This window comes from Sinohyriopsis cumingii, chromosome 2 (assembly GCF_028554795.1).
Source record: "Sinohyriopsis cumingii isolate HCF-2022 chromosome 2, ASM2855479v2, whole genome shotgun sequence".
Taxonomy (NCBI): domain Eukaryota; kingdom Metazoa; phylum Mollusca; class Bivalvia; order Unionida; family Unionidae; genus Sinohyriopsis; species Sinohyriopsis cumingii.
The window spans coordinates 20667431-20693275 of record NC_142962.1 but is presented as its reverse complement, the minus strand read 5'-3'; the positions used below and the strand labels follow the sequence as shown (position 1 = coordinate 20693275).

Here is a 25845-nt window from a genome sequence, read left to right as displayed (position 1 = left end):
AGTGGCCAATTTGAAAATCTTTTTATTGCTATGCCACCTGAATGGAAAGTCATATTTACCTGAGGCTTTCACTGGATTTCTTATGATGTCTAGTTGGTCCTAATGGAAATTGTGCCAATCTGATGTCCAGTGTGGCTGCCACAGTGGCTATTTTGGATTTATTTTTATTGCTCTCTTTCTGAAAGGAAAGTCATATGGGCATGTTTTTTTTTACCAAAAGTCTTCTTATGATATATAGTAGGTCAAGAATGAAAATGATGTTGTTCTGATGTTCAATATGACCACAACAATGGCCATTGTGAAAATATTGTTTTAACTACTTCTCCTGAATGGATGATCATATAAGCATGGGATTTTTACTAAATAACTTTCAGTGATGTCTAGTAGATCCTAATGGTTCCATGAAGACATTCAGTATGGCTGCCACATTGGCCATCTTGAAAATTTTTATCACTCTTTCTCTTGAATGAATGGTCACATAAGCATACGGAAAGACTTTTTATGATGTCGAGTTGATCGTAAATGAAATGATGCTAAGCCAACTTCTTATATGATTACCACAATGACCATTTTGAAAATATTTATTATCGTTGCTCTTTTAAAATAGAAAGTAATACCAACATGGAGTTTTTCCATACATATCAGATGTTCACAAGTATTTGTTTGTCTTCCCTATGTATTGTTTCTTTTTCCAGTAGTACTGTATTTGGGGTTTGCATGCTCATTCTCAAGTTCCATTTTGTCTTGTAGGATAATCTTGGTACTCATGAATCTGGCCTTAAATTTTATGCAACTCTGTGATAAACCACTTTCAAGAACTATCAGATGACCTTGATTTATCTCATGCAGGAACCTAACCAGCAGGTCAGGAACAGTGAGAGTCCTCCATTGCTAGGAGTCTGGAAACATAGCAGAGAACTGGAACTGGGGCAGAAACACCAGCAGCAACGCAGGTAGATAAATGATAAAGTCAGCAAGGTATAGGAGATGCACATTTTCTGTTGCTACTCTTAGTTGAATATCCAAGTAATGGTCAGGAAACCTAAAAGAACAGAAAAATTTACTGTTACTAATTGCCTGCTAAATTCTAATAGCTGAATGACTTTAAAAATGCTCAAATTTGATTTCTCTTTGTTACAACTCTATGGTCTTAAACTGAGTAAAAGAAAAACAAAAAGCCCAAAAAGTTTTTTAAATTTAGCAAACAATTTATTTCTAAAGCTGTACCGATTAATTGGCCATTCTCATAACTGGGCTGATTATTAGAACAATTGGTATAATCAGTATCAGAAATAATTTGTGCCGATGTAAACAAATTTCCAAAATATAAATTCAATCATATCATGCATCAAGACATGGCTTAATTTTAAATCAGATTTAAATAGTGGAAATTAAGGAATAAACATTTGATTTGGGGGTTCATTTAAAGACAAATATATTCTTAAAAGTAAATACTTTTTAACACACTTGCTGTAAACTACCACTGATTGTCTGCACACAACAAATTATCAATACCATTCATGCACTCATCCTGGTCAAAGCAGCCAATGAGGCCTTATGTGGCTATTGAACTTCCAGCATACACATTAGCAGATAGCTAGGCAGATTAGATAGCGAAATTTCCAACTACTACTTAATCTGTTCTTTAGCCAGTCCTGCAATGCTGCTAATCAAGGAATAGTGGTCGCACGCTGAAGCAGCTGACCACTGACATACAAATATTATGCAGAATTGATATTGGCATGCCAGCGACGTTACCCCAGCTGCTGAGCTGCTTCATCGAGCGACTCACAGCGCGGTTCATTCATCCATCCAGCTACATGGGCAACTCAGTAGTAACTTACTTGATTTAAAACATTATTTCAGGAGCGCAAATCGATTGGATTGTTCATGTTGACTAACGATTGTACACTATTAAATATACTACCAAGCCTGTGCATAATGTCGAACTCGAAACACTCAAGTTTTGTCTCGAATTACTTCAAAGTAAATGTAGTCAACAAATCCAAAGTGAATTGCACACGTTGCTAAGCATGCATTTCCAGAGGTGGAAAGGATTTTAAAAACTATACGACATCAAATCTTGTCCAGAAGTTGCACTGCAAGCACATCGTCGAACATGGCCTGTTTGGTTCTGGCAGATAAAAAGAAAAGGATGATGCATATTTAACCTCGGCAGCTGCAGCAACTCCTGATACTCTGACTATTGACGCCATGCTGGACCAGAAGCAGCCATTTGCATCTGATGACCCAAGAGCTGTTAGTTGGCACAAAGCTATTGCAGAGTTCATGGCAGTAGATGTGCAACCATTTTCCATTGTTGAAGACATTGGATTACTTATGACCAGATCCAAAGAATGGCTTAGAGGAGAATGCATCATAGTTATGTCATCTGACAATCAGGAGGAACCCACAACAAAAAAAGAAAAACTGAAACTGAAACAAACTCCACTGGACCATCAACATCGTGCCTCTGGGATTTGTTTTATGTGGCATGTGATGGACCTGTCCGTACCATTAATGAAACAACCCACGTGGATTGAATTGTATCTGGCCAGCCCTCTGTTGCCACGAGAAGAAGACATATGGCTGGTGGAATGCTCACAGGTTTCAGTTCCCTACTTGGCGAAATTAGCTAGACACTTTTTGTCTGCACCAGCTTCAATCATTCCGAGCAAGCAGCTGTTTAGTGGTGCAGGCCAGATTTTTTCGGATCATCATGGATCGTTACTTGGCGAGAAGGGAGAAATGTTACTGTTGCTTAAATACAACCTACCTCAACTAGGCTTTCAGTATTAGCTGCAGCCAGCGTACAGTGACGTCTAACTTTTAGTCTTAAAGCATGTGTATCGTTAATTTTAATTATTATTGGGCTATTATTAACATTTTTAGTCATTTATTGAATCTAGTAATGGCGACCTGCATCATTAAACGTAAGTTAAAAGACTAGCTTAATACATTTTCATTCATTTATATCTTGAATTGGCAAACCATAAGTTTTATCGGTGTTAGTTTTACAGTTTTTCAAGTTTTATGTTTGTGTTATCATTGTTTTCTATAAATAGCAACATACTTTTTATCAGTTTCTGTTTGTTTTTGTACAGAAGTTCAAATTCACTTGCTGCATAAACAACCTTGTTATAACTCACACGGTAAAATACATGCTTCCATTACACTAATAGGTGTATGTTTCTGAACCAGTAATTGTTATAAAAGAAATAATAATAGAATAATTGGTCTATATAATCGGTATCGGCACTTTGAATAATTGGCTATACACGGTATTGGCATAATTGGCAAAAAGTTGACATCAGTACAGCTTTATTTATTTCACTAGAATACAAAGTGAAATTATAAAAGGAACTTACATTATTGTGAATTAAATCCCAAAAAGTTTTATCACAAGTCCAAAAGTACAGAGTATTCCAAATAAATACCAGTGGTGGTCTAAATGAAGTCCAATGTTTAATGTGCTGATTTACCAATATCCTTGAATAGTGTTGGAATGCTAACAGTCATGATTAAAATTATATAATCAAAAATGTTTCTAAATGAATTCACATTAATTCCAAAATAGTAATCTAGTCCTAAAGTCAAAGAACTTTTTGTAATTCCAATGAATAATGTAAATCCTCTCAAAAAATGTAAAAAAAATGATCACAACTAAAAGACTGATTCCACTATGGATGTTTACATGTGAATACATAATTCTCATGTAATCAACCCAAATTAAAAAACATCAGTCACAATAAGGTGACTAGGATGAAAATCACCTTAATGGAAATTTCAATCAAACTGTAAAGAAAATTTGCTTCTGAAATCTTCAAAGATAAAAATCAGGCTATATCTAGAACTCAGAACCAAGTAAACATGTTTACCCTACATGACATAAGTCATGTAGGTGCAAACTCCTACTCTCAGTTAAGGACAAATCACACAATACATAACAAATTTTAAATTCACATAGAAAAGGGATTGTTAGGGAGTGAATTTTTTTCTTTATGACAAAATTAACAAGATTATGTCAATATTGTTTCATAGAAAGCCTCTGCTGCCAATTTATGGCTGGTCAAAAACCACTAACAATCTCCTATACTTTATCATTTTCAGGACTGTTAAAAAAATTGTATCAACATATTCTTTTCACTATTTAATAAGAGACAGAAATTGCAGCAACGTCATTTTAACTCCAGTCTCCCAGAGTTCATAGTAACTGCAGTACAAGTACCATATTTTCAAGTGTATAAGTTGATGTGGAGTACAAGTCAAAGTTGCTAACTTTGTAAATTTATCATCCATTGTCCATATATAAGTCAATGTGGAGTATAAGACAAACCCAGATCAACACCTTGGCTTCTTCAGCTGTGATGTACAAGGGCCCTACTATATTCTGTTTTTAATTAATGTCTCAGAAAAAGCAGATCATTTTTTGTTTTAATTATTTTATCCATTGTCACAAAAACTATGTAGCTCTGCAGTGTTATTTTCATGCTAATTAAGTATGCCTGTATCTTTGGCCAGGGTATTTTAGCTGACACCTGTTTGAGGAAAAGATTTATTAAATTAGATGAAATTAGTGAGACCACAAATAGGGAAATGAGGCTGTCATAGGTAAATGAGAAGTATAAAGAAAATTAAAGTTAGAGACAGAAAAACTAAGAGTCACATAAAAGAAATAAATAAAATACTTTCTTTTAAATCTTTTTTAATATGTCAAGTACTATAGCAAATTTACACAAGCAAGAAGAGATAGGACTTCATTTTTTTGTGGTTCTCAATCCAAATGAGATCATAAAACTGGTAATTGACATGAATTAATGATAGAGAACAAAAGTGGTACTGACACTGCCTATTACCCAAATCCAGCATCTGGCTTTAAGCAGTTACATGGCTTGGATTGTTTTGGAAACCAAAGACCAATCCATCAGTTATAATCAAAGAGAGACACTTGTGCAACAGCTTGTTAAGAATGAATACAACTAATGTTTTGATGTTACATTTTACTTGAAGCTAAAATGCAAAACTAAAAATCGGATCATTGATGATCTGTGAATAATCTATCTCTGTTCTGAATTTTAACCTATATCATGGGCATTATTTAGTGAATAAATATGATATTGTTGTGAATATGTGACAATTGTGTGCTTAATCTATGTTCATCAAATATTTTGGGTTGTGAACATGGATTACACACCTTTGTTGGATAAATTGTATAAGTAAGAAAAGTGTATGGGTAGTTGCTTGGGTGTCAAAAAAATACTGATAAATTAAACATCAATGAACTTGTGACAAAAATGTGACCAGGAACAATTGGGTATGGTAAAAAAATGATGAATAAAGCAAATTCTGTTCATATTTTTAGGAGTTTTGCATAAGTGCAGTACACTTTAGGATATTCACTGTTAGTGTTCAGTGCTGCTCGTGACTTGGGAAATCTGATTATTGTATTTTAATTTATGTTGGAGAAATCATAAAATGCAAGCACATACAAATGCATACAAAATAATGAAAAAAATTATAATACAAAAGCAGTCATGTTAGTTTATAACTATTTATTGATATTGTAACTAAACAAGAATCAACACATCTCTGACCTGTTTTTGATTTTGCTGAGTACGTCTCATAATCATGGTACTGCTGGTACATAAAGCAATTTCATTGACATAATCCAAATACAAGTCAGTTCAGAGTATAAGATGAAGCCCAGACTTCCAGGTCAAAAGGTTTTGTCTTATGGGCCGGATTATATGGTAAGTAGAAAGTAATATTATATCAATGATGTCGTCATGTAACTATCAGTTCTTTTCAAGCATCACATTCAATGTTGATTTTGCAAAAGTGGTGTACTTTGTTGCAGATAGGCAGTAGTGAAGCTGTACAGCAGCAGTAGTAGTAAACTGTTAAAGTTTCCACTGTTTCAGGTCTACTGTACAGTTGCTTTTTTCAGCTTGACTATTCATATAATAGGGAAAGCTTATGCAGTCACACGTTTGTCATCATCTGCCTTGGTTAAAGTTCTGGGCCAAGTTGTTTCAATTGATGTTCTTTGAAAAGTCATCCTTTGGCAGTTCATTTAAAACATGTAACTAAATGGAAGCATTTACGTGATAGTCTTGTATCTAAATGGAAGCATTTACATGATAGTCTTGTATCTGAATGGAAACATTTACATGATAGCATTGTAACTAAATGGAAACATTTACATGATAGTCTTGTATCTAAATGGAAGCATTTACATGATAGTCTTGTATCTAAATGGAAACATTTAATGATAGTCTTGTATCTAAATGGAAACATTTACATGATAGTCTTGTATCTAAATGGAAGCATTTACATGATAGTCTTGTATCTAAATGGAAGCATTTACATGATAGTCTTGTATCTGAATGGAAGCATTTACATGATAGTCTTGTATCTAAATGGAAACATTTACATGATAGTCTTGTATCCAAATGGAAGCATTTACATGATAGTCTTGTATCTGAATGGAAACATTTACATGATAGTCTTGTATCTAAATGGAAACATTTACATGATAGTCTTGTATCTAAATGGAAGCATTTACGTGATAGTCTTGTATCTAAATGGAAACATTTACGTGATAGTCTTGTATCTAAATGGAAGCATTTACGTGATAGTCTTGTATCTAAATGGAAGCATTTACATGATAGTCTTGTATCTAAATGGAAGCATTTACGTGATAGTCTTGTATCTAAATGGAAGCATTTACGTGATAGTCTTGTATCTGAATGGAAGCATTTACATGATAATCTTGTATCTAAATGGAAACATTTAAATGATGGTCTTGTATCTGAATGGAAGCATTTACGTGATAGTCTTGAATCTGAATGGAAGCATTTACATGATAGCCTTGTATCTAAATGGAAGCATTTACATGATAGTCTTGTATCTAAATGGAAGCATTTACGTGATAGTCTTGTATCTGAATGGAAGCATTTATGTGATAGTCTTGTATCTAAATGGAAACATTTACATGATAGTCTTGTATCTAAATGGAAGCATTTACGTGATAGTCTTGTATCTGAATGGAAACATTTACATGATAGCCTTGTATCTAAATGAAGCATTTATGTGATAGAATTGTAACTAAATGGGTGCATTTAAATGATAGACTTGTAACTAAAAGGAAGTGTTTAGGAGATGACTTGTAATTAAAAAGAAGCATTTAAAAGATAGACTTGTAATTAGAGCATATATTTGTGACTAAATGGAAGCACATCAATATTTTTTAGCTAAATAGAAGTATTTGTTTCGTATTCAATATAATGTATATCATGATATGATCGAACAGTTTATTTTTATCCTTTTGGTAAATGGTAATCATTGAAATTTTAGTGTATGTTCCAAAATTCTTTTTTCAGTATTTGTAAACCTGATTCATAACTTGCATTCATTATGCTCATTAACATATAGCAAAAGTACTTGTGAAGTTATTAATCATTTTCTTTAATTGTCTGCCCTTCTAATTACAGTCTTTTATACACAATTCTTACATTTCTAATTTTGAAAATTGTGTACAACTTGATATTAATTTAATCATTACATTTTAATTACCATTTATAAAGACGTTTAATCCATTTGCATTGTTAAACAGAACTGGGAAGAGGCGATGGAGAATGCAACATCAGAGTGCCAGTGATTCTATGGTATCCAGGGAATTGCTACAGAAGTTGACACTGGCCCTTGAAAAGTGTCCAGGTATCATCAGTTCAAAACCTCACACATTATAATAAAACATTTACCACTTTGTCAGCATTGCAAATACTGCTGAAATTTTTATTTGACCATGCAGTTGATTTCTAAGTTGGATTAAAAAAACCAAGTCTCATCTTTTTTTTATCAGCATGTTATCAGCCTCTCTTTATTTATATAAATTTCATTATTGTAGTTCACACAAGTAAACACCAGTATGACAAGTAAATATCTCTTTCTTATTGCAATACACCAGCTTTAGTACACCATTGTGTTGCCATTTTTGTCATGGTTATTATTGGTATTAACAGAAGTTAAGTTTTATACCCAACCAACAAAAGTTGTATCTTATACATTAAAGCTCATGCAATTTTTAATTTCTCTGTGTATCACTGTGGGGCATTTATTCCACTCCATGCTCACTTCAAAATGTTGCTCCACAGTGGAAGGGTAAATACTACAAATCACTACTGCTCCTTGGCAGGCATGCCTTTGGCAGATCCACCATGGAGGGGGCTGGTCAACATTACTGTTTGACATTTGAATAGCCAATGCATGAAGATCACCCATGAAAAGACAGCAAGAGTTATTTTCAGTCAGATACTGTTTCAAGAATTAGTCAACTTTTTTCCGATCATCAGCATGGCAAGAAATTCTGAACACACACACACACACATGCACATAGAGGTCGTGCTGCCTACAGGTTGGAAACTACTATCCTAACCAATCCTCCACTGCTAGAATCATAATAGTTTGAAACAGCCTTATACAGAAATGTTTTTTAAAATGCTGTCCTTGGGGTTGGGTGGGATATGTTTTACTGGAAAAGCCCTTAGAGTCATATGTTGTAGGACAATTATTTTCTCATGTCAGTATGCTGGGCCCAAGTGTTTTTTCCTTAATGATTTATTTTTTTATTTATATAATGTTTTTTTGTGGCTTTTTTCTTCAGATTCAGAGCCTGTATGTGATGAAATGGATTCTAAAACATGCTCCAGGTATAAATCAATCATTTTTATGTATTTTTGCAGAATTTTCATATGGATATTATTCATCACTCACAAGTGGCAGTTTTGAGCATGCAGTAAATATTAAGATGATTGATCATGTTACACTTATGCAGGTGTAGGTGCTGTTGAGTAGTTTAGTGATATATGCAGGTGTAGGTGCTGTTGAGTAGTTTAGTGATATATGCAGGTGTAGGTGCTGTTAAGTAGTTTAGTGATATATGCAGGTGTAGGTGCTGTTGAGTAGTTTAGTGATATATGCAGGTGTAGGTGCTGTTGAGTAGTTTAGTGATATATGCAGGTGTAGGTGCTGTTGAGTAGTTTAGTGATATATGCAGGTGTAGGTGCTGTTGAGTAGATTAGTGATATATGCAGGTGTAGGTGCTGTTGAGTAGTTTAGTGATATATGCAGGTGTAGGTGCTGTTGAGTAGTTTAGTGATATATGCAGGTGTAGGTGCTGTTGAGTAGTTTAGTGATATATGCAGGTGTAGGTGCTGTTGAGTAGTTAGTGATATATGCAGGTGTAGGTGCTGTTGAGTAGTTTAGTGATATATGCAGGTGGAATTCTGGCACATGTGCTACAATTTTCAGGAGTAATTTAACCAGGCACTAGTTGACCACTTTGTGATTCTTCTTGTATATTATGATTTATCCATATATAAATCACAGCAGGTGATGACTTCATGGATCATAACACAATCTGTCAAACACCTCACAGGACAGTGTAGCCTGGGTCTAGATACACCTGTAACACTTGAATAACACACAGTAAAATCTTCATCATACAGAATGAATTGGCTTGCATGATGGCAATTGTGTGTGAGTGAATGTCTGACCTGCATATTTTATATTTAGTATTTATAGCAGTGTTGTATGAGCAAATGTACAACATACAGTGTGACCCTGTTTTAACAATGGCGGTTGGGGCCGTAGAATCAAAACATGTTACAACCAACCAAGTCAATTAGTTGAAGAAAATGATGCATGTACCCCAAAAAATGGCCATGGTGTGTGTGTGTGTGTGTTATAAAAGCAGGCACAAAATATGTACTTTTGATTAATTGAAGACAAACTAGTCTGGAATACACTTGTATATTGCCAACTTACATTTGTGTAGTAAAATCCTTCATCCATTAAGTACTGTACATATATTTTTAAAAAATCCATGCACTCAAGTATAGATCTCATGGTATAAAGTTCATGTATCATTTATATGCTGTAAGAAAACTTAAATAACACATCTATTATAAAAGGGTAGTCCTCGTTTGATCTATATCTGATGGTCACCAAAAGTTAACTACAATATTGTCACCAGTAGCACATGGCGATAGTTTTTACATGGTATGTGTACATAAGTTCGCCTAGATTTTGGTCAGCTGGAGACAGATATCATCTTGTAGAGGTTACCCAGGGTATGAGGCTGTTCATAGGGAAATGAAAATCTGAACAAATTAAAAGTTTAACAAATATTTTTGCAAGATGCCTCGTCCTGAGTTAACAGACAAATATCTATGGTTTCAAAAGTTTGGAAATTTAGTTTGCAATTTATGCCACTATTGGTTGTGATCAAAAGCATAAAAAATATTTCCTGCAGAAAGGAAAATTTTACAGCACAATAAATGTGTTCCAGTCACTTTGGAAAATGTAACAATTCATTTTTTTTTATTGAAGATTGTAGTTGCTTTCTGTGATGAATGGTGCATGTATTATTGAAGCCACTGCTAAAGGTTGGCTGTGGAGGACCAAACAAATGCCTGTTTTTTATTGTGGTGGCAACATCAAATAATTGTAGAACTGTTTGACTGAGACTGAATTTAGTTTTTTCATTTGCTTAGTATTTTTACAGAACAATCGGTGCTTCAAAGGTAATCAGTTTTTGTTCAAATTTCAGCAAAACTATTTTTTATGGGTACATTTAGATAAAGGAATTATAGCTGCTGTTTGGTTGATTGTAGTATTACTGTTCCTGCCTTCAAAGGTTGGTCAACTGTAACTAGTTCCGGTTGCATGACTATTAGATAGATCATCAAGTAGATCTCCACTTTTTATTATTATTATTTTTACATTTCTGGTAGCTGAGTAATGCTGCCTTCCATGCATGCATCAGAAATTTAAAAAAAGGTCAACAAACGATGGATACACAGGTGTTTTAATCTGACAGGGATTACTATAGAAAATTTGAGTGTTCTGAAGGATTTAATTATATGAAAAAAAGGAGGGATTTTACTTTACATCCGCTTACAATTTTCAGTGTAAATAAAATAATTACTAAAGTATGGCTGATAGTCTGACACTATTTTGGCCAAACAATCAGTTATGAGATAGTGCCTCATCTGGTTGATCTCTGCTACCAAAAATGTGAGAGAAAAAAGCAGCAATCCAAGCATAAAGAGTTCAGGCCAGATGTCACCATAAGTAGATTATGACATATCAGTGCATTGTTAAGATGGCGTGTCAGTATGTACAACAAATTTTTTTATGTAACAGTAGATACATTGATACATCCAGTGCATTTTATATCAAGTTTGCAGCTTCCTTTAATTGTGCCTCTGAATTGCTCCACTCCAAACCCAAGATTATATATACTAGTTTAAACAGCCAACAATGTCGCCAGATAAAATTGACAGATGGTATATTTTGTCTCCAATAGGGAAAAAATTGCAATGTGTGACGATGTGAAATGCCAGCATGATCCTTAAATAAACTTTTTACTCATTTTTTTTCCCCTTACTTTTAAGAAGAAATAACTAAAAAAAAATTCATGAGAAAAATACATTTTATATGACATTTCAGGAGACACACCATTATAATAATAAATTCATATCTTCCGCATAATGATAATAAACTTTTTACATGCCATTTTTTGTACTTTTATGAAAGAAAAAAATTAATTTATGATAAAAATACATGTATGTGAAATTTTGAGAGCCATGCCATGATCATGTTATATCCAAATTCATGTAATAAAGCACCGCTCCAATGGCCTAGTGTTTAGAGTGTCCACCTCAGATGTGTTAGGTCGTGGGTTCAAACCCCGACCGAGTCATACAAAAGACTTACAAAAATGATACTAACAGCTGCCTCACCAGGCACTCAGCATAAAGAGGTTAGTGGTAGGACTGGTCAGCCTGGTGTCAGGATAATGTGTCTGCGGCATGATGCCCCAGTGCTAGGCATCACTGTAAACTGCCACATTGCAGACAACATAGTGATATGTTTAAAAAAATTTAAAAGCTACATTAAAAATCCAAATCACAAACACACGCTATAAAGGAGCGTACTATAGTAGGTCACACTGTACATATGAATTTAGCTTGATAGTTATGGCAATGCTGTGTGAGTGAATGTTCAACATAATTCATGACCCTGACAGCCATGGCAGAAGAGGTTCTTTAATTACTCATCTGTGTGTGTATGTGCACAAAATAACTTGAAAACCATTTTTAGTGAATTTATTGAAGGTTAGTAAGATGATTCTGGATGGTAGAAGGTATATTGTCATATTAATACAAGGTGTGATATTAGTTTTATGTTACTTGACCTACAGCTGCTTTCATCATTTTGCAGTACACTTGTATGTGATCAAAAGGACAGTAGGGTTGTTTCCCCCTCCCCCCTCCCCTACCCTTCTGCATCTGTAGGAGAAATATATATGTATATATTAATCTCTGGGTTTTTATGGATTTTTTATTTTTTTTTACAGACTTCCAATATCTGATGATCCCACAGCAGATGAGTGGGGAAAGCCACATGATCGTTCTCATGATCTTTTTGATAGTGTCATAGGCCAGAGGACAGTGGCAAATGAAAAAATTGAGAAGCCAAAACCTGAGCAAGAGGTAGTAACCCTGAATGAGACCTTTTGGAGTGACGATGAACTGTTTGAAGACAGCTCTTTTATCATCAAGGCCACACAATACCCTCAGGACAGCCAGAAAATTGCAGGATCTCCAGTGTTTGTGTGCAACAAGAGGAAACTTTCAGAGGAAGGAAGCATGTGGAACATTAAAAGCCCAAGATATGTTGCACATGCATCAAGTAGCTTTCAGGACAGTAAATTGGATTTGATCCATTCTAAAGACACACAGAATCAGCAGGTGAAAAATGTAGCCAATAAACCACCAACTGGTAAGAGTGTCAGTGTTACTGGACAAAGCAATCATGTGTTCTCATCAAAAACTCAGCTTGGTGCTGGCACAGATACTGTGATAAATGATATTTGTAAATCTAGCAATTCTCTTTCAAAAAAAGACAGAAACATAGGGTATGAAAAGGGTGTGCCTGGACAAGGACCCAGTAATATAAACCATGGAAGTATGCAGAGTGTGCAGAGTTCATTACATTGTGATCCAACAAACACACATAACTTCTATTCTGTAACTAAAGTAAATGGTTCTGATTTATCTGGTGTGAATAATTCTTGTTCATTTAGAGCAAATTCTGCTAGTTCATTGAAAGTAAATACTTGCAGTTTATTCAGAAAGCATAGCAGCTTCCCTGGTCCAGGAAAGATTGGGAGTAACACTAGCCAACAGTATGCTGGTACCTCCAGACAAAGACTTGTGTTGGGCACTGCCCAGAGCTCTTTGTCAGAGACAAAAGAGTCACACAACTGTAATAATAAATCCTCACTGATGAGGGGAGCCCATAGCTTTGATGCTACATTAAATACATCAAATTCAGCTTGTACTGTCCATCAGTCAGAGACAGATGGTGCTTGTGTTCAGTTTGGATACAAACAGACACATCCCATCTCTTGTAATCAGAATTCAGGTGTAATTGACAAACACTGTGGCCATTCAAGTATTGTTGGAATAGCAAAAACAGGAAATGTTCAAATGAACCAGATGCAAAATAAAAACAAGGTGACAGTGGACACTGGAATGAAATTAGACTACGATGTGGTGTCAAAAAATGGTGATAGTAAAAAGAATCCACCATCAAACAAAGAGAATTCATCAAAAGAATATGGAAAGAAACCAGATCTAAAACTTGTAGAAGAAACCACAGATACCAGTAGAAGACAAAGTTTAGACACAAGTTTAACAGATGAGCTCCTTTGTCAGTTAGCTGAACCAGATGAAATTTTGGAAAGTCAGATTAACCAAGTGAACAAATACATATCTGCCTCTGCAGATATGAATAAAGACATAGTGCTACAAAAAACTAAACACATGGACTCTAAACCCTTTCAGAATTTTAGCAAGTTAAAAGCCAATTCATCAAATAATGCTTTGAAATCAGATTTTACTAAAGTTTACTCTTTCAAACCCACCCAGCAAGCCAGCTGCATGAAAAAACAACAAGGGCAGAGTAATTCATCAACTTCTGAAAAGAAGCCCAGTCTGGATAAAGAAGGTACGTATATTTATGAGCTGGTATTATTATACCACATGATAGGACATAGTTAATTTGGTCTACTTGATTGAGCTAACTAAATGACTCATCTTCATACTTGCCCCATACACAAATCTTAATACATTAATGTGCATACTTGTCCCAGACACAAATCTTAATCCATTATTGTGCATACTTGTCCCAGACACAAATCTTAATCCATTATTGTGCATATTTGTCTCAGATACAAATTTTAATCCATGAATCAAAACTTTGCATTAGCTATGTAACTCTCTGATTTGAAATTAAATTTTTACAAACTTTGATGGAATATTTTGTGAACAAAATACAAACTTGTGCTACCTGATCGAGTATTATTCATAGAGACTGTGATTACCCTACAGAATACATCAAATGGCTTAAATGATCAAGACTGATTCAGGTGGCTAAATGATCAAGACTTATTCAGGTTGCATTTTGATCTGGTGGCTTAATGATCAAGACTTATTCAGGTTGCATTTTGATCTGGTGGCTTAATGATCAGACTAATCCGGTTGCATTTTGATCTGGTGGCTTAATGATCAGACTGATTCAGGTTGCATTTTGATCTGGTGGCTTAATGATCAGACTGATTCAGGTTGCATTTTAATCTGGTGGCTAATTGATCAGACTGATTCAGGTTGCATTTTGATCTGGTGGCTCTGATCTTAAACAGATCAAGATCTGTCATTTAAAATGTGCACAGAACATCTGAGACCTGCTCTGATAGCATAGTTTCTGTTGAAAAAATGGGTCATTAAAACAAATATGGATTGTGCTTATGACAGTAGCAGTGCACACACATATTACTTTGGACTCATTTTTAAAAATAAGTTTGTGGTGTTTTTTTTATGCATTCAGAAACTTTTGCATTTTTATGTAAAATACACTGCTTATGTAGAGCTGTACCTCAGATACCATTTGTTAATGCAATGCCAGGTGGACGTTTGGTATGGCCAGGTGTCCACCATCCATTGTCAATCCAGTAACAATAGTTTGTTAACACTCAATTTCTAATCTTTTCAGTCAGACTTGGAATATGAGTTTATATCATCAGAATCTTTGATAAGTTCATTTGTTAGCAAGATCTGAGCATATGACAGATGATCTTGCATCTCTTTGTCTAAATGAGTTACCACTCAGGAAGCCATATTTGAGCTTGTTTTCTCAAGATATCAGGTTTGATAAATAGCAAAATCTACACTTTTATCAATGAGATAATCTTGTTCTAGAATGGCTGAACTTTTTACCACCCTGGAGACTGAATTCCAGTTGGATCTTGCTCTTTCTTAAGCTTATGTTATCATTGTTGTACATGATAAGTGAAGTCTGTGCATGTTATTGAGATGTCTCACATTTAATTGACTGAGTTTGTTAACTGCCTAGATCTGGAGACTACATTTTGCATCCAGTTACCATATTAAAGTTGGTAAATATGTTATTGAGATCTTGGATGGCTTCATTGATGAGCAAGAGACTACATTAATTATGGTCTTCATCTTTATAAAGATTTTTTGTCAGAATATAGTAAAATAGGTCAAATCAACATGCTTTAAAATTTGGGAGATAGTCTCAGTAAGTCATAATCATGTTTGTCATTGACAGTGTGACATGCACGCTGGCCTCATAAAAAGTTTTGGAATAGTTAAGTTATTACATTTTTACCTGATTATCCTTTTATGGTCTCAAAAAACACATAAAAATATGTGTATTTAGAAATAGTTTATCAGTTAAGCCAACAATGTGAAAGTGTTGAAAATTTGCCCATAATTGCCCAAGTAGCATTGATCTTTGGAAACCAAAATTAAGTTTAAAGTCACATGAACAAACTGGACTGCAGAGTTGGATTAAAATGAATAATAATCTAAGATTAAATGCCTAATGACATACATGAACAGCATAAAACAAAGAGTGGGGCCAGTTAGCAAGAGCTGATGGAAAAATAAGTTTTTTTTCCATACTGAAGTAGCAGTTCATTTATCCTGAACATCCGTAATATCATCATTACCTTTTAAAACTGTACAGAAATGCCTTCTGCAAAAATTACTTGTGAAACGAGTTTCTGCAGTGGATACTGTTGTATTTATATAAATAAAAAAGCCTAAAGTTTTTGTATGTTGGTTTAGTTTTCTCATTTAAGTGGAATTTTTTTTCTGTTCTTTTTCTTGTTTAGCTTATACGATATTATTTGTAACCTGAACACATATCTATAAATAATGCCTTATGTATAACCCAAAATTGCTAAGCCGTGGATTTGCTAAAGGTATAAAATGTATGTCTAATTGAATATTTCTTATAGATATATTGCTTTGCTGTGATATCTAATCCACTGATCTGTGAAGATATGGCCAGTTGTGTACACACAACCACATATTAAATCAAGTTGCATTCAATACCAGATATATTCTAGCACTGTTGAACACATGACCAACTGTAAAGACACAAGCACTTCCATTTATATTGTTTTACTACATGTCAAAATGAGTTGCATTCACTGCCATGTATAATTCACACCTACTTCTTTGGTACATATCTATCCATGTCTGTATTGGTGCTTGAAATGGCCAAAGTCACTGAAATAAAAACGGTAATATCTGCAGTTATTATCCATTTTAAGCAATATATTTGACACTCAAGGCATTCGAGGTTTGTGGAAGTCTTATGTTGCGGTATAAGGCTTTAATTTTTTTTTATATCTGATTCTGATTGTAAATCCGATATGGCTATTGTAACACCACCACCCCCAATGTAAAACCCTTAAACGAGCTTCACAAAATGATCAGCATACTAACATTGACAGAAAGCATCCTGGTATAAAGACTTTAGAATATTGGACAGATGATGATCATGAGCTGTCAAACTGTCAGATACATCTACATGTATAGAAGAAAAATTGATAAACGTTTAAACAGTTGTTTTCATTCCAAATATAATCAAAAACACTGGAAAATATCTTCAGAGAGCTTCCTACTGACATTTTTTGGCCAACTATCTTTGCCTGCTAGGTAGAAGTCCGTCAGTTAAGCATTCACATGCTTATTTGGGCCTTTTGTTTTTCAGGACTAGTCCTTGTTACAAACAGCGAGGATTTATTTCTCAGTGATGATGATGATGTACTAATGGAGCCCCAGATACTGGCCATGCTAGATGAGGCAGAGTGTAAGTGTTGACCATCTGTCAGATCTAGACAAATCTTCAGTTAGGTTTCTATTTTATTGCAACCTCTTGAATAGATTTTTATTTGAGAAGACATTATTATTAATAAAACCAAGGAGGGAAGTTATTCTTGATGAATTTTTTTTTGTTTTCTGAGATTCTTTTAGTTTATACATAATACCTTGTTTATGAGTCAAATGAAGTTTACTTTGATGAAAATGAATACTTTGAGCATTATTTTAAAATATTGACAGAACCTTTGAAAATTAGAAATAAGTTTGAAGTCATTTTTGTGTTGGATAAACTCTGCTTTGAATTTTCCTTCACCTTTGTCTTGTTGGCAAAATATTGTACTGAAGTTCCAAAGTAGTCACCAAAATGTGCAGGTGCTCGAGTGGTCTAAAGCTCTTGCCTTTGCCAGTTACTGTCATCTCACATTTGTCCATGTGGGTTCAAGTCTCGGGTTCCACCAGTATAGGTATGTGAGAAAACTGACAGTCGTTTCTTATCAGTCGGTGGTTATTTTCAGGGTTTTCCTGGGTTCTTCCGCCACCAGTTCTACTGGCACCATTTCTAGCCTATCTTGAATGTGTATGAACTTGCTGGTCAAATGTCTGTATGAGCCATACAATAAAACTTTTTTAATTGCTTTTACTTCCTAATTCCCATGACAGATTCTGCTCATACCTATGATAAATCATTAGGAAGCTTTTCCCCTGGGACCTTGAAACCATATAGTCATAGAAAATTTCTTGAAAGTTTTGGTCATAGGATTTAAATTTGCTTATATTTTTTTTAAATCACAGGATGGATTCCATTTATACTTGACCTGAATCATTGAAGATTCATTCTGCAACATGATAGCTGGCTGAACCCTTTGACCTTATGTTCAAGGTCACATTTACTGAAAATTTGCATTATGGTTTTGGTTAAAGTGTTTCATTTGATTATATTTCCTAAATATCTTGATGGATCTGTTCATACCTGAGATGAATCATCACTGTTTATACTGCAACATACTAGCTAATCCTCTTGATATTAGGATTGCAAATTTGAAAGCAATGATTAAATCATGGCTTGATATGCCTCTTACGATGTTCTGTTTATTGAAATAGATTGCCATGTACAAGATGTTATTACCTTTGTGATTTTGGCAATCACTAGTGCCCATAGAACTGCACCATGTTAGTTTATCCACTTCTAACTAACTCTTGTTAATGGGGTTATGATTAAAGCATGCATGCTGCATAAATATGCTTTCTCATTTAGGGATGGCAACACAACAGTCACAAGAGGATTACAGCAAATTCAAGAAAGGAAATTCATCTGAAGATAATCGTAAAGATGCTAAAAACCAGCTGGCTAGCAGAAACCAGCTTCCAGGAAGCCAAGAGGGGCCACAGGACTGCAGTCAGCAAGTGGCTGGCAGTCAGGGAACCAGTAGCAGCCAGATGCAGTGTACTCAAGAAGAAATAGAGAAAAAGCGAATAGAAGCCATCAAAAGGAGACAAGAAAGAGCAGCTAAAAAGACCTCTCTGTCCCTTAGGAAACGATAACGAGCTTTATATTGGAATATATCAAGAAAAAGTATTTATTAGCAGTAACTGTTTACATGAGAATAATTTTATGTAGACTGACAGAAACACTAGCTGAATTGATTACTGTTTAAAGAAAATTGTTCATGATTCTTCCTTCAAGCAATTGGCAACATACAGTCAGCTATCATTTTGTCATTTATAAAATTTACTATCTTGTTGGTATCTGGTATATTATAATTATGTTCCTAAAAAGTGAATAATTAATAGTGTGAATAATAGACAATTTGCTGTATACAAATGTTTGTCAGAAGACTTGGAAAATATTTTAACCCTTGGCCTAAAACTCTAGCTTATGCTCTGACAGACATTTGCACATGTCAGACCATGTATTATCACAGTTTTCATAACATTTTCTTACTCAGAGCACCATCTAATCTTGATCAATAAAATGCTCTGTGCCATTTGCTCTGTGATAAACCCAAGCATCTGAATGATTTAGTAGTTGGAACACAGGGCACAAGTTTGCAAATGATAATAGCTGTCGTTTTTGATGATACACTGCTGGTGTTTATGTGTATCTTTTCAAATTTTGCAGTGAAGAAAGTGCAGAGACTTAAGGATGGAAGTAGTTTCATTTATATTGAACCCACCTTGGAAGTGAGGCATGTCAGTTATTTTGCCGCCACATCTGTGGTCATCAGCAGTGTGTTAAGGTTTTGGCCAGGGTTATTCAGTAGTACTTTAATTATGGGTTCAACATGCAGACCTTGGCCTTGTTTTGAAAGAATTCAGGTCATGGAAGATATTTTTGACATTTCCTTTTTTCTTTTTTTTTAATGAATATTATTTGGATCTTGTACAGATATCAGGTTGTATTGAGGGGCCGTTGCCGTTTGTGGCAAATGATGCCCACATGAACAACCATGATTTCAAATAAAGGATATAAAAGCAAATATCCATTTTCTTTTCATTTATTTAGATCTTGAATATGGTGAATGTTGGCAGGTCCATGCTTGGTTATCTTGAATATGGTGAATGTTGGCAGGTCCATGCTTGGTTATCTTGAATATGGTGAATGTTGGCAGGTCCATGCATGGTTATCTTGAATATGGTGAATGTTGGCAGGCCCATGCTTGGTTATCTTGAATATGGTGAATGTTGGCAGGTCCATGCTTGGTTATCTTGAATATGGTGAATGTTGGCAGGTCCATGCTTGGTTATCTTGAATATGGTGAATGTTGGCAGGTCCATGCTTGGTTATCTTGAATATGGTGAATGTTGGCATGTTTATGCTTGGTTATCTTGAATATGGTGAATGTTGGCATGTCCATGCTTGGTTTAGACATAATAATGAATTTCATTTTATGCTAGACGTGACTTTTTAAAAGAATGATTTTAATATCCATGTTTCTCTCTGACATTCCATCACACTTTTGTTTCTGCTCTTTAGTGCTAAAGCTAGGGATGAAACTTCATATACGTATACTGTCCATCATCACTACATTGGTAGTGCTATCTTCATGTTTAGGGTCATGTTTTCTTTAACTTTTCCTTCTGCTCTACAGTTTTAAAGCTGTTTAAATGATAAATCCTGGTATGCTTACACATTATCATTTTGTGTTGTGTACCACATTAGTAGTGGTCTCGTCAAGGTCATGGCTAAGCATTGTACATTTTCCATCACACTTTTCCATCTGCTCTGTGACTTTAAAGCTGTTTGAAATTAAGGGATGAAACCTGGTATATTTAATGTTTTCCATCTTACTTTGCCATCAGCTTGATAACCTTAAAATCATTTTAGATTACGGGATCAACATGCTATACTTGCCCATTATCAGCTTCACGGATGTGGGTTAAATTTTAAGTTTTAAGTTAATTTCTCATGTTCAGTCCATGCTACAATTGTGAAATTTGATGATTACATATATCTCTGCTAGTACCAAACTGTTTCAGAAAAGGACAAAAGTAGGTCACATTGACCCATTTCTCAAGCCTTGCATAAAGACAAAAGTAGGCCAGTGACCTGTTTGTCACTTCAATGTCTTGGGTTCAGTTTTGTGTTCTAAGTTCATTTCTCAAACACTTTTCATGCCACGGTATTCTGACACCGCCCTGTTTGTTTGCACTACTCTATCATTGCAAAAGTAAGTCATCATGGCCCATATTTTATGCTTCACACACTTAGGTTAACTTTAGTGTTTGAAGTTAATTTCTCAGGCACTGTTCATGCTACTATGTCTGCATGTATAGGGATTTTATGGTATGTCAGCACTGTAGTGGCTATATAGTGCCAATTATAAGTTAAAGCTTTAAACTTTTAACATAATTTTTTTGGCGAAGAATGGAACCCTTCCAGACAAATTAAAACATGATTATAACAAAAGAAAAGGTAACAGTTCATGCTATAATCATAAAATTAATGATGATGTGTCTCTCTCTGTTATTACCACACCTGTATAACAAAAGAAGGTCATTATGACCTATCTTTGTTTGGCACTGGTTGAGTGTTGTTAGGTTTAGCTTATGGCCACTTGAGCATTTGACATGCTATATGCATACTAACCTAACCATGAAACTTGGTGATATTATGCACCTTGATAAGAACAACACCTTTTCTTGGAGAAAAAAAGGTCTCTGTGGCCTGCATTTAACTTTTCACTGACTGATACATTTTTGTTTAACCCTTTACCTCATAGATAGTATGGTTTTTTAGCCCTTCAATATACATGTAGCAAAGTTACCAAGTGCAGTGCACTATAAATAGAATACCTGTTAACTGTTCGACTCCATACACATAGGCCTGCCTGTTAACCGTTAAGTAGTGTTGTATATGTGATGTCTAACATCAGTTTTAACCATTTCACATTTTTGGTACACATATATTATGTATAGAAAGATTTAAGAGTAAAATCTGATCATTATAGCTGTATAATTATTTTTCACAGAAGAATTTTTTATGTGCCTTATAATCTTGAGAGAACTTGTTCATGATCAAGTCAGTGAAACCGCATGACAAACCGTAACTGCCATTTCTCACTCTTGAAATTTACAAGTTCTTTGTCTGTGTCTACATAACTAAATCATCTGAATTTGATAATTTATAAAAACTAATTGCTGCCTACATCAATATCAGAGCCTTTACTTTAGTTATTGAAGCTTTCATAGTTGTGATTCTCATGAAAACTCAAATAAATACTGAACTAAATCTGCTGCCTCCATTTTGGAGAGTGAAGAATACGACCCAGTTACTTTAAATAGCAGATTTCAACCAGATCTTAAACAGCAACCACATGATCTGATGTAATGGTCATTCACACCAATGAATGTAGTATCTAATAAGGGGTTTTACCCGAAGGTGGCGCTATGAAAACCTGCTCAAAATGGCTGATGTTTACAGCATGTGTCAAAAGGCACTTTCATGAGAATGGTGTAGAGGCATCAAAGAGACGATTCCATGTGAATCAGGTAGAGGTTTCAAAAGGCACTTCCATGAGAATGGTGTAGAGGCGTCAGAGACGCTTGCAAGAGGTAAAGGGTTAAAGCCCATTTGTTGAGTTTTGTTTGTGTTAGAACATGAATTATTATAATATATCTGATGCATCTTTGTTAGCACTACACCCATAGAACCAAAGGCAAAGTATTTTGTGCCTAGCTCATAACCACATAAACGCTTCCATGCTCTGCACATTTCTAATTAGGAGTTGGCATCACCAGAATATTTGCATTTTGATATATTTTAATGCAGGAGATCTAATCGCTTCACAGCTTGCGTTGTGATATATTGTAAGGCAGGAAAGCTAATTGCATTATAGTTTGCATTCTGTTATTTGGTAACGTAGGAGAGCTAATTGCTTTACAGATTGCATTGTGATATTTTGTAATGCAGGAGAGGTAATTGCTTTACAGATTGTAATATATGGGGAGAATCTGTAGAAAGTGCAAATTAATATTAAAGAGTAAACAAGAAGTCTAAGTTTCATTTCTGTTCAAATTGTTTCAAATTTCATTTATTAAACAATGGTTGGAAAGCATCCTTACATCAGTCCAAGCTGCATGAAGCTGCTGTTTATTTTGCATCTACTCACACTTTGACCACATTGGCGTTAAAGCAGACACACAATGAGCTAATACCACATTAGCATTTATGGTAGGCATATGATGAGCTAATACCATGTTGGCATTTAAAGGCATACAATGTGCTAATACCACATTGGCATTTATACATTGACCTAATACCACATAGACATTTAAAGTAGGCATACAATGAGCTAATACCACATAGACATTTAAAGTAGGCATACAAATAGCTAATGCCACATTGGCATGTAAGGTAGGCATACAATGTGCTAATACCACATTGGCATTTATACGATGAGCTAATACCACATTGGCATTTAAATTAGGCATATGATGAGCTAATGCCACATTGGCATTTAAAGTAGGTATTCAGTGAGCTAATACCACATTGGCATTTGAAGTAGGCATACAATGAGCTAATGCCACATTGGCATGTAACGTAGGCATACAATGAGCTAATATCACATTGGCATTTATACGATGGGCTAATACCACATTAGCATTTAAAGTAGGCATACAATGAGATAATACTGTATTGGCAATTAAAGTAGGCATACAGTGCGCTAATACCACATTGGCATTTAAAGTAGGCATACAATGAGCTAATGCCACATTGGCAAGTAAGGTAGGCATATGATGAGCTAATATTACATTGGCATTTATACGATGAACTAAAACCACATTGGCATTTAAAGTAGGCATACAATGAGCTAATACCACTTTGGCATTTAAAGTAGGCATGCGATGAGATAATACTGTATTGGCATTTAAAGTAGGCATACAAAGATCTAATATCACATTGGCATTTAAAGTAGGCATACAGTGAGCTAATACCTTATTGGCATTTATGGTAGGCATATGATGAGCTAATATTACATTGGCATTTTATACAATGAATTAACTTCCCGCTTGACGTCTATGCCATTCCAGGCAGAGATGGCTTTGCCGTTCTGGGGCTGATGTTTAATTGATCATTCGTGATTCGCTGGTATATAGAGGACTGGTTGAGTCATGGACAAATAGCATGGTCATTATTCCATCTGTGAAAATCTCTTTTGGATATTCACTTCTATTGAATGTGTTGGATATATCATCAACACGTCAGCGAAGATCTTTGTCTTCATTAGTGCATTTCATGCTAATCTCTAAATGATAATGTAACAGTAGTGATAGGGGGCTGCTTAGCATCAATGGAAATCTCAGTCAAAAGGTCGTAGGGCTGTATAGCATCAAAACTTTTACTGACCCCCTGGGCTGTATAGCATCATGGGAAATTTAACATGCGGAATATTTGGCCTGCATAGCAACAAGGGAAAGTTGGGTTGTTGTATAGGGATAATAGAAATGATAATAGAAATGGAACAGGTGAGGTGACGTCATGGTACTGGACATTCGTAAGAACGTTGCAAAGGGCTGACCTCAATCAAATCAAACAGCGGGGAAAAACCTCGAACGCTTTGTGGGGCAGGACTGCCGGGACACAGACATATATAACACATACAACATACATACATGTATATAGATTGATGAACATCAATCTATCACTCCTAAACTATAAAATCGCCTACACAAATTGTTGGCAAGGAGAATAATTATCTTTTCGAGGCAATGTAGTTGCACTAAAAAGGGCCTTTGATTTTTTTTGTTGTTGATATCATTATGTTAACATAGAGGACATCACATAGGTCTCTTCCTCAAACTTCTTCCGACAGCTGGTCTGTAGATGAGGACTGCTTGTTTCTCCACATAGATCCTTCTTTTCCAAACACTCATATTGGTGATCTGGATAAATGACCATGATAATTTGACGTACATGGGTAAGTCTGTGCGAAACAGCATCAACGATTCAATGGTAGATGATTCAATGTTAGTCCACATCTTGTGACGAGAACAGGTGAAGGAAATTATTTATAGTGGAAGAGCAGATCCAAACGGATTGAGTTTTTTCACCAATTCAAACATGCGTTGAAAATTTCAGTCACAATATGGAGTCTGTCTTCCAATCCGAAGAGAGCTGACTGTAACATCGCATTCCCTATATAGATACACTAGCGTCTGTGTGCAGTGAATCAATGTGACAGAGTTTTTAAACATGATAGAAACAAAGAAGTCAATATAATGTGCGCCGGCCATGGAAACCAGAAGCAATGGCATAGCAGCGGCTACCAAAGTCAGCACAGTCTTACTTGCAAAAGAGACCGATTTTAATTGGGATTTAGTGGATTTTCTCTCTTCTTCGCAAGAATTTGTTCTGGTACCAGTACCTTCACCACCTTCTCCTTCCTTACCACACATCGAAGATTTTAAACAGAGACAGAAAGAAGAATAGGAGAAATTTTTGCAGCAGCAGAAAGAAGCAGAACAAGCTTTTCTCCTTCAAAAGCAACAACAAGAAGAAGAGGCAAGAAGAAGGAAACAACAGGAAGAAAAAGCAGAGAAGAAACAGGGTCTAGGAGAGGAGGAAAGTGAAAGTCAAACGGTGACAGTGCTCTGAGACATTTTAGCAGAGTTAAGGAGTCTGAAACAAATGTATCAGTCTTCTTTAATACAACCCAAGAAAAAAAGACCTTCCCAAGCCAAACAGTCCAACCCTGATACTACGTGTGAGATACCCACCATAGTGATTTCTACCAAATCATCGACAGAAGCAAGTCCAGAAGTAGGCCTTGGCCATGGCAAAGGCTTAAGGCAGCTAAAGCTGACTACGTCCCGTTCCTGAATGTTTTTTTTTAATATAAAAAAAGAAACATCTAATGGTCTTTTTCAGGGCCATCCACTTCTCTCTGAGAAACTGATGTTTCCCTTGTTCCGTACTTATGCCAAAACGTGCAAACAAGACCAACCTTGTCAGCACACCCAGAAAGAACGCGCCTTGACGGGAACGTGGATTAGCATGGAATTGTTTAAAGCTCTGGACTTAGGATACCAATTGTTAGAAGTGTACGAAATGTACCACTTTCCCAAGACAGAAAGACAT

At 35.2% G+C, this 25845-nt stretch overlaps 1 protein-coding gene across 1 annotated transcript in view; it reads left to right on the top strand.

Moving 5' to 3' along the window:
- Positions 1–22758, top strand: part of LOC149804434 (uncharacterized) — a 34159-nt gene extending 11401 nt beyond the window's left edge. Inside the window, exons 4-9 of the mRNA XM_089940271.1 lie at positions 850–953; positions 7616–7719; positions 8666–8711; positions 12425–14079; positions 17158–17256; positions 18523–22758. Of these exons, the coding sequence (XP_089796397.1) occupies positions 850–953; positions 7616–7719; positions 8666–8711; positions 12425–14079; positions 17158–17256; positions 18523–18809 (2295 nt within the window). The 3' untranslated portion in view covers positions 18810–22758. The remainder of the gene's footprint in view (positions 1–849; positions 954–7615; positions 7720–8665; positions 8712–12424; positions 14080–17157; positions 17257–18522) is intronic.
- The last annotated feature ends 3087 nt before the right edge of the window (positions 22759–25845 follow it).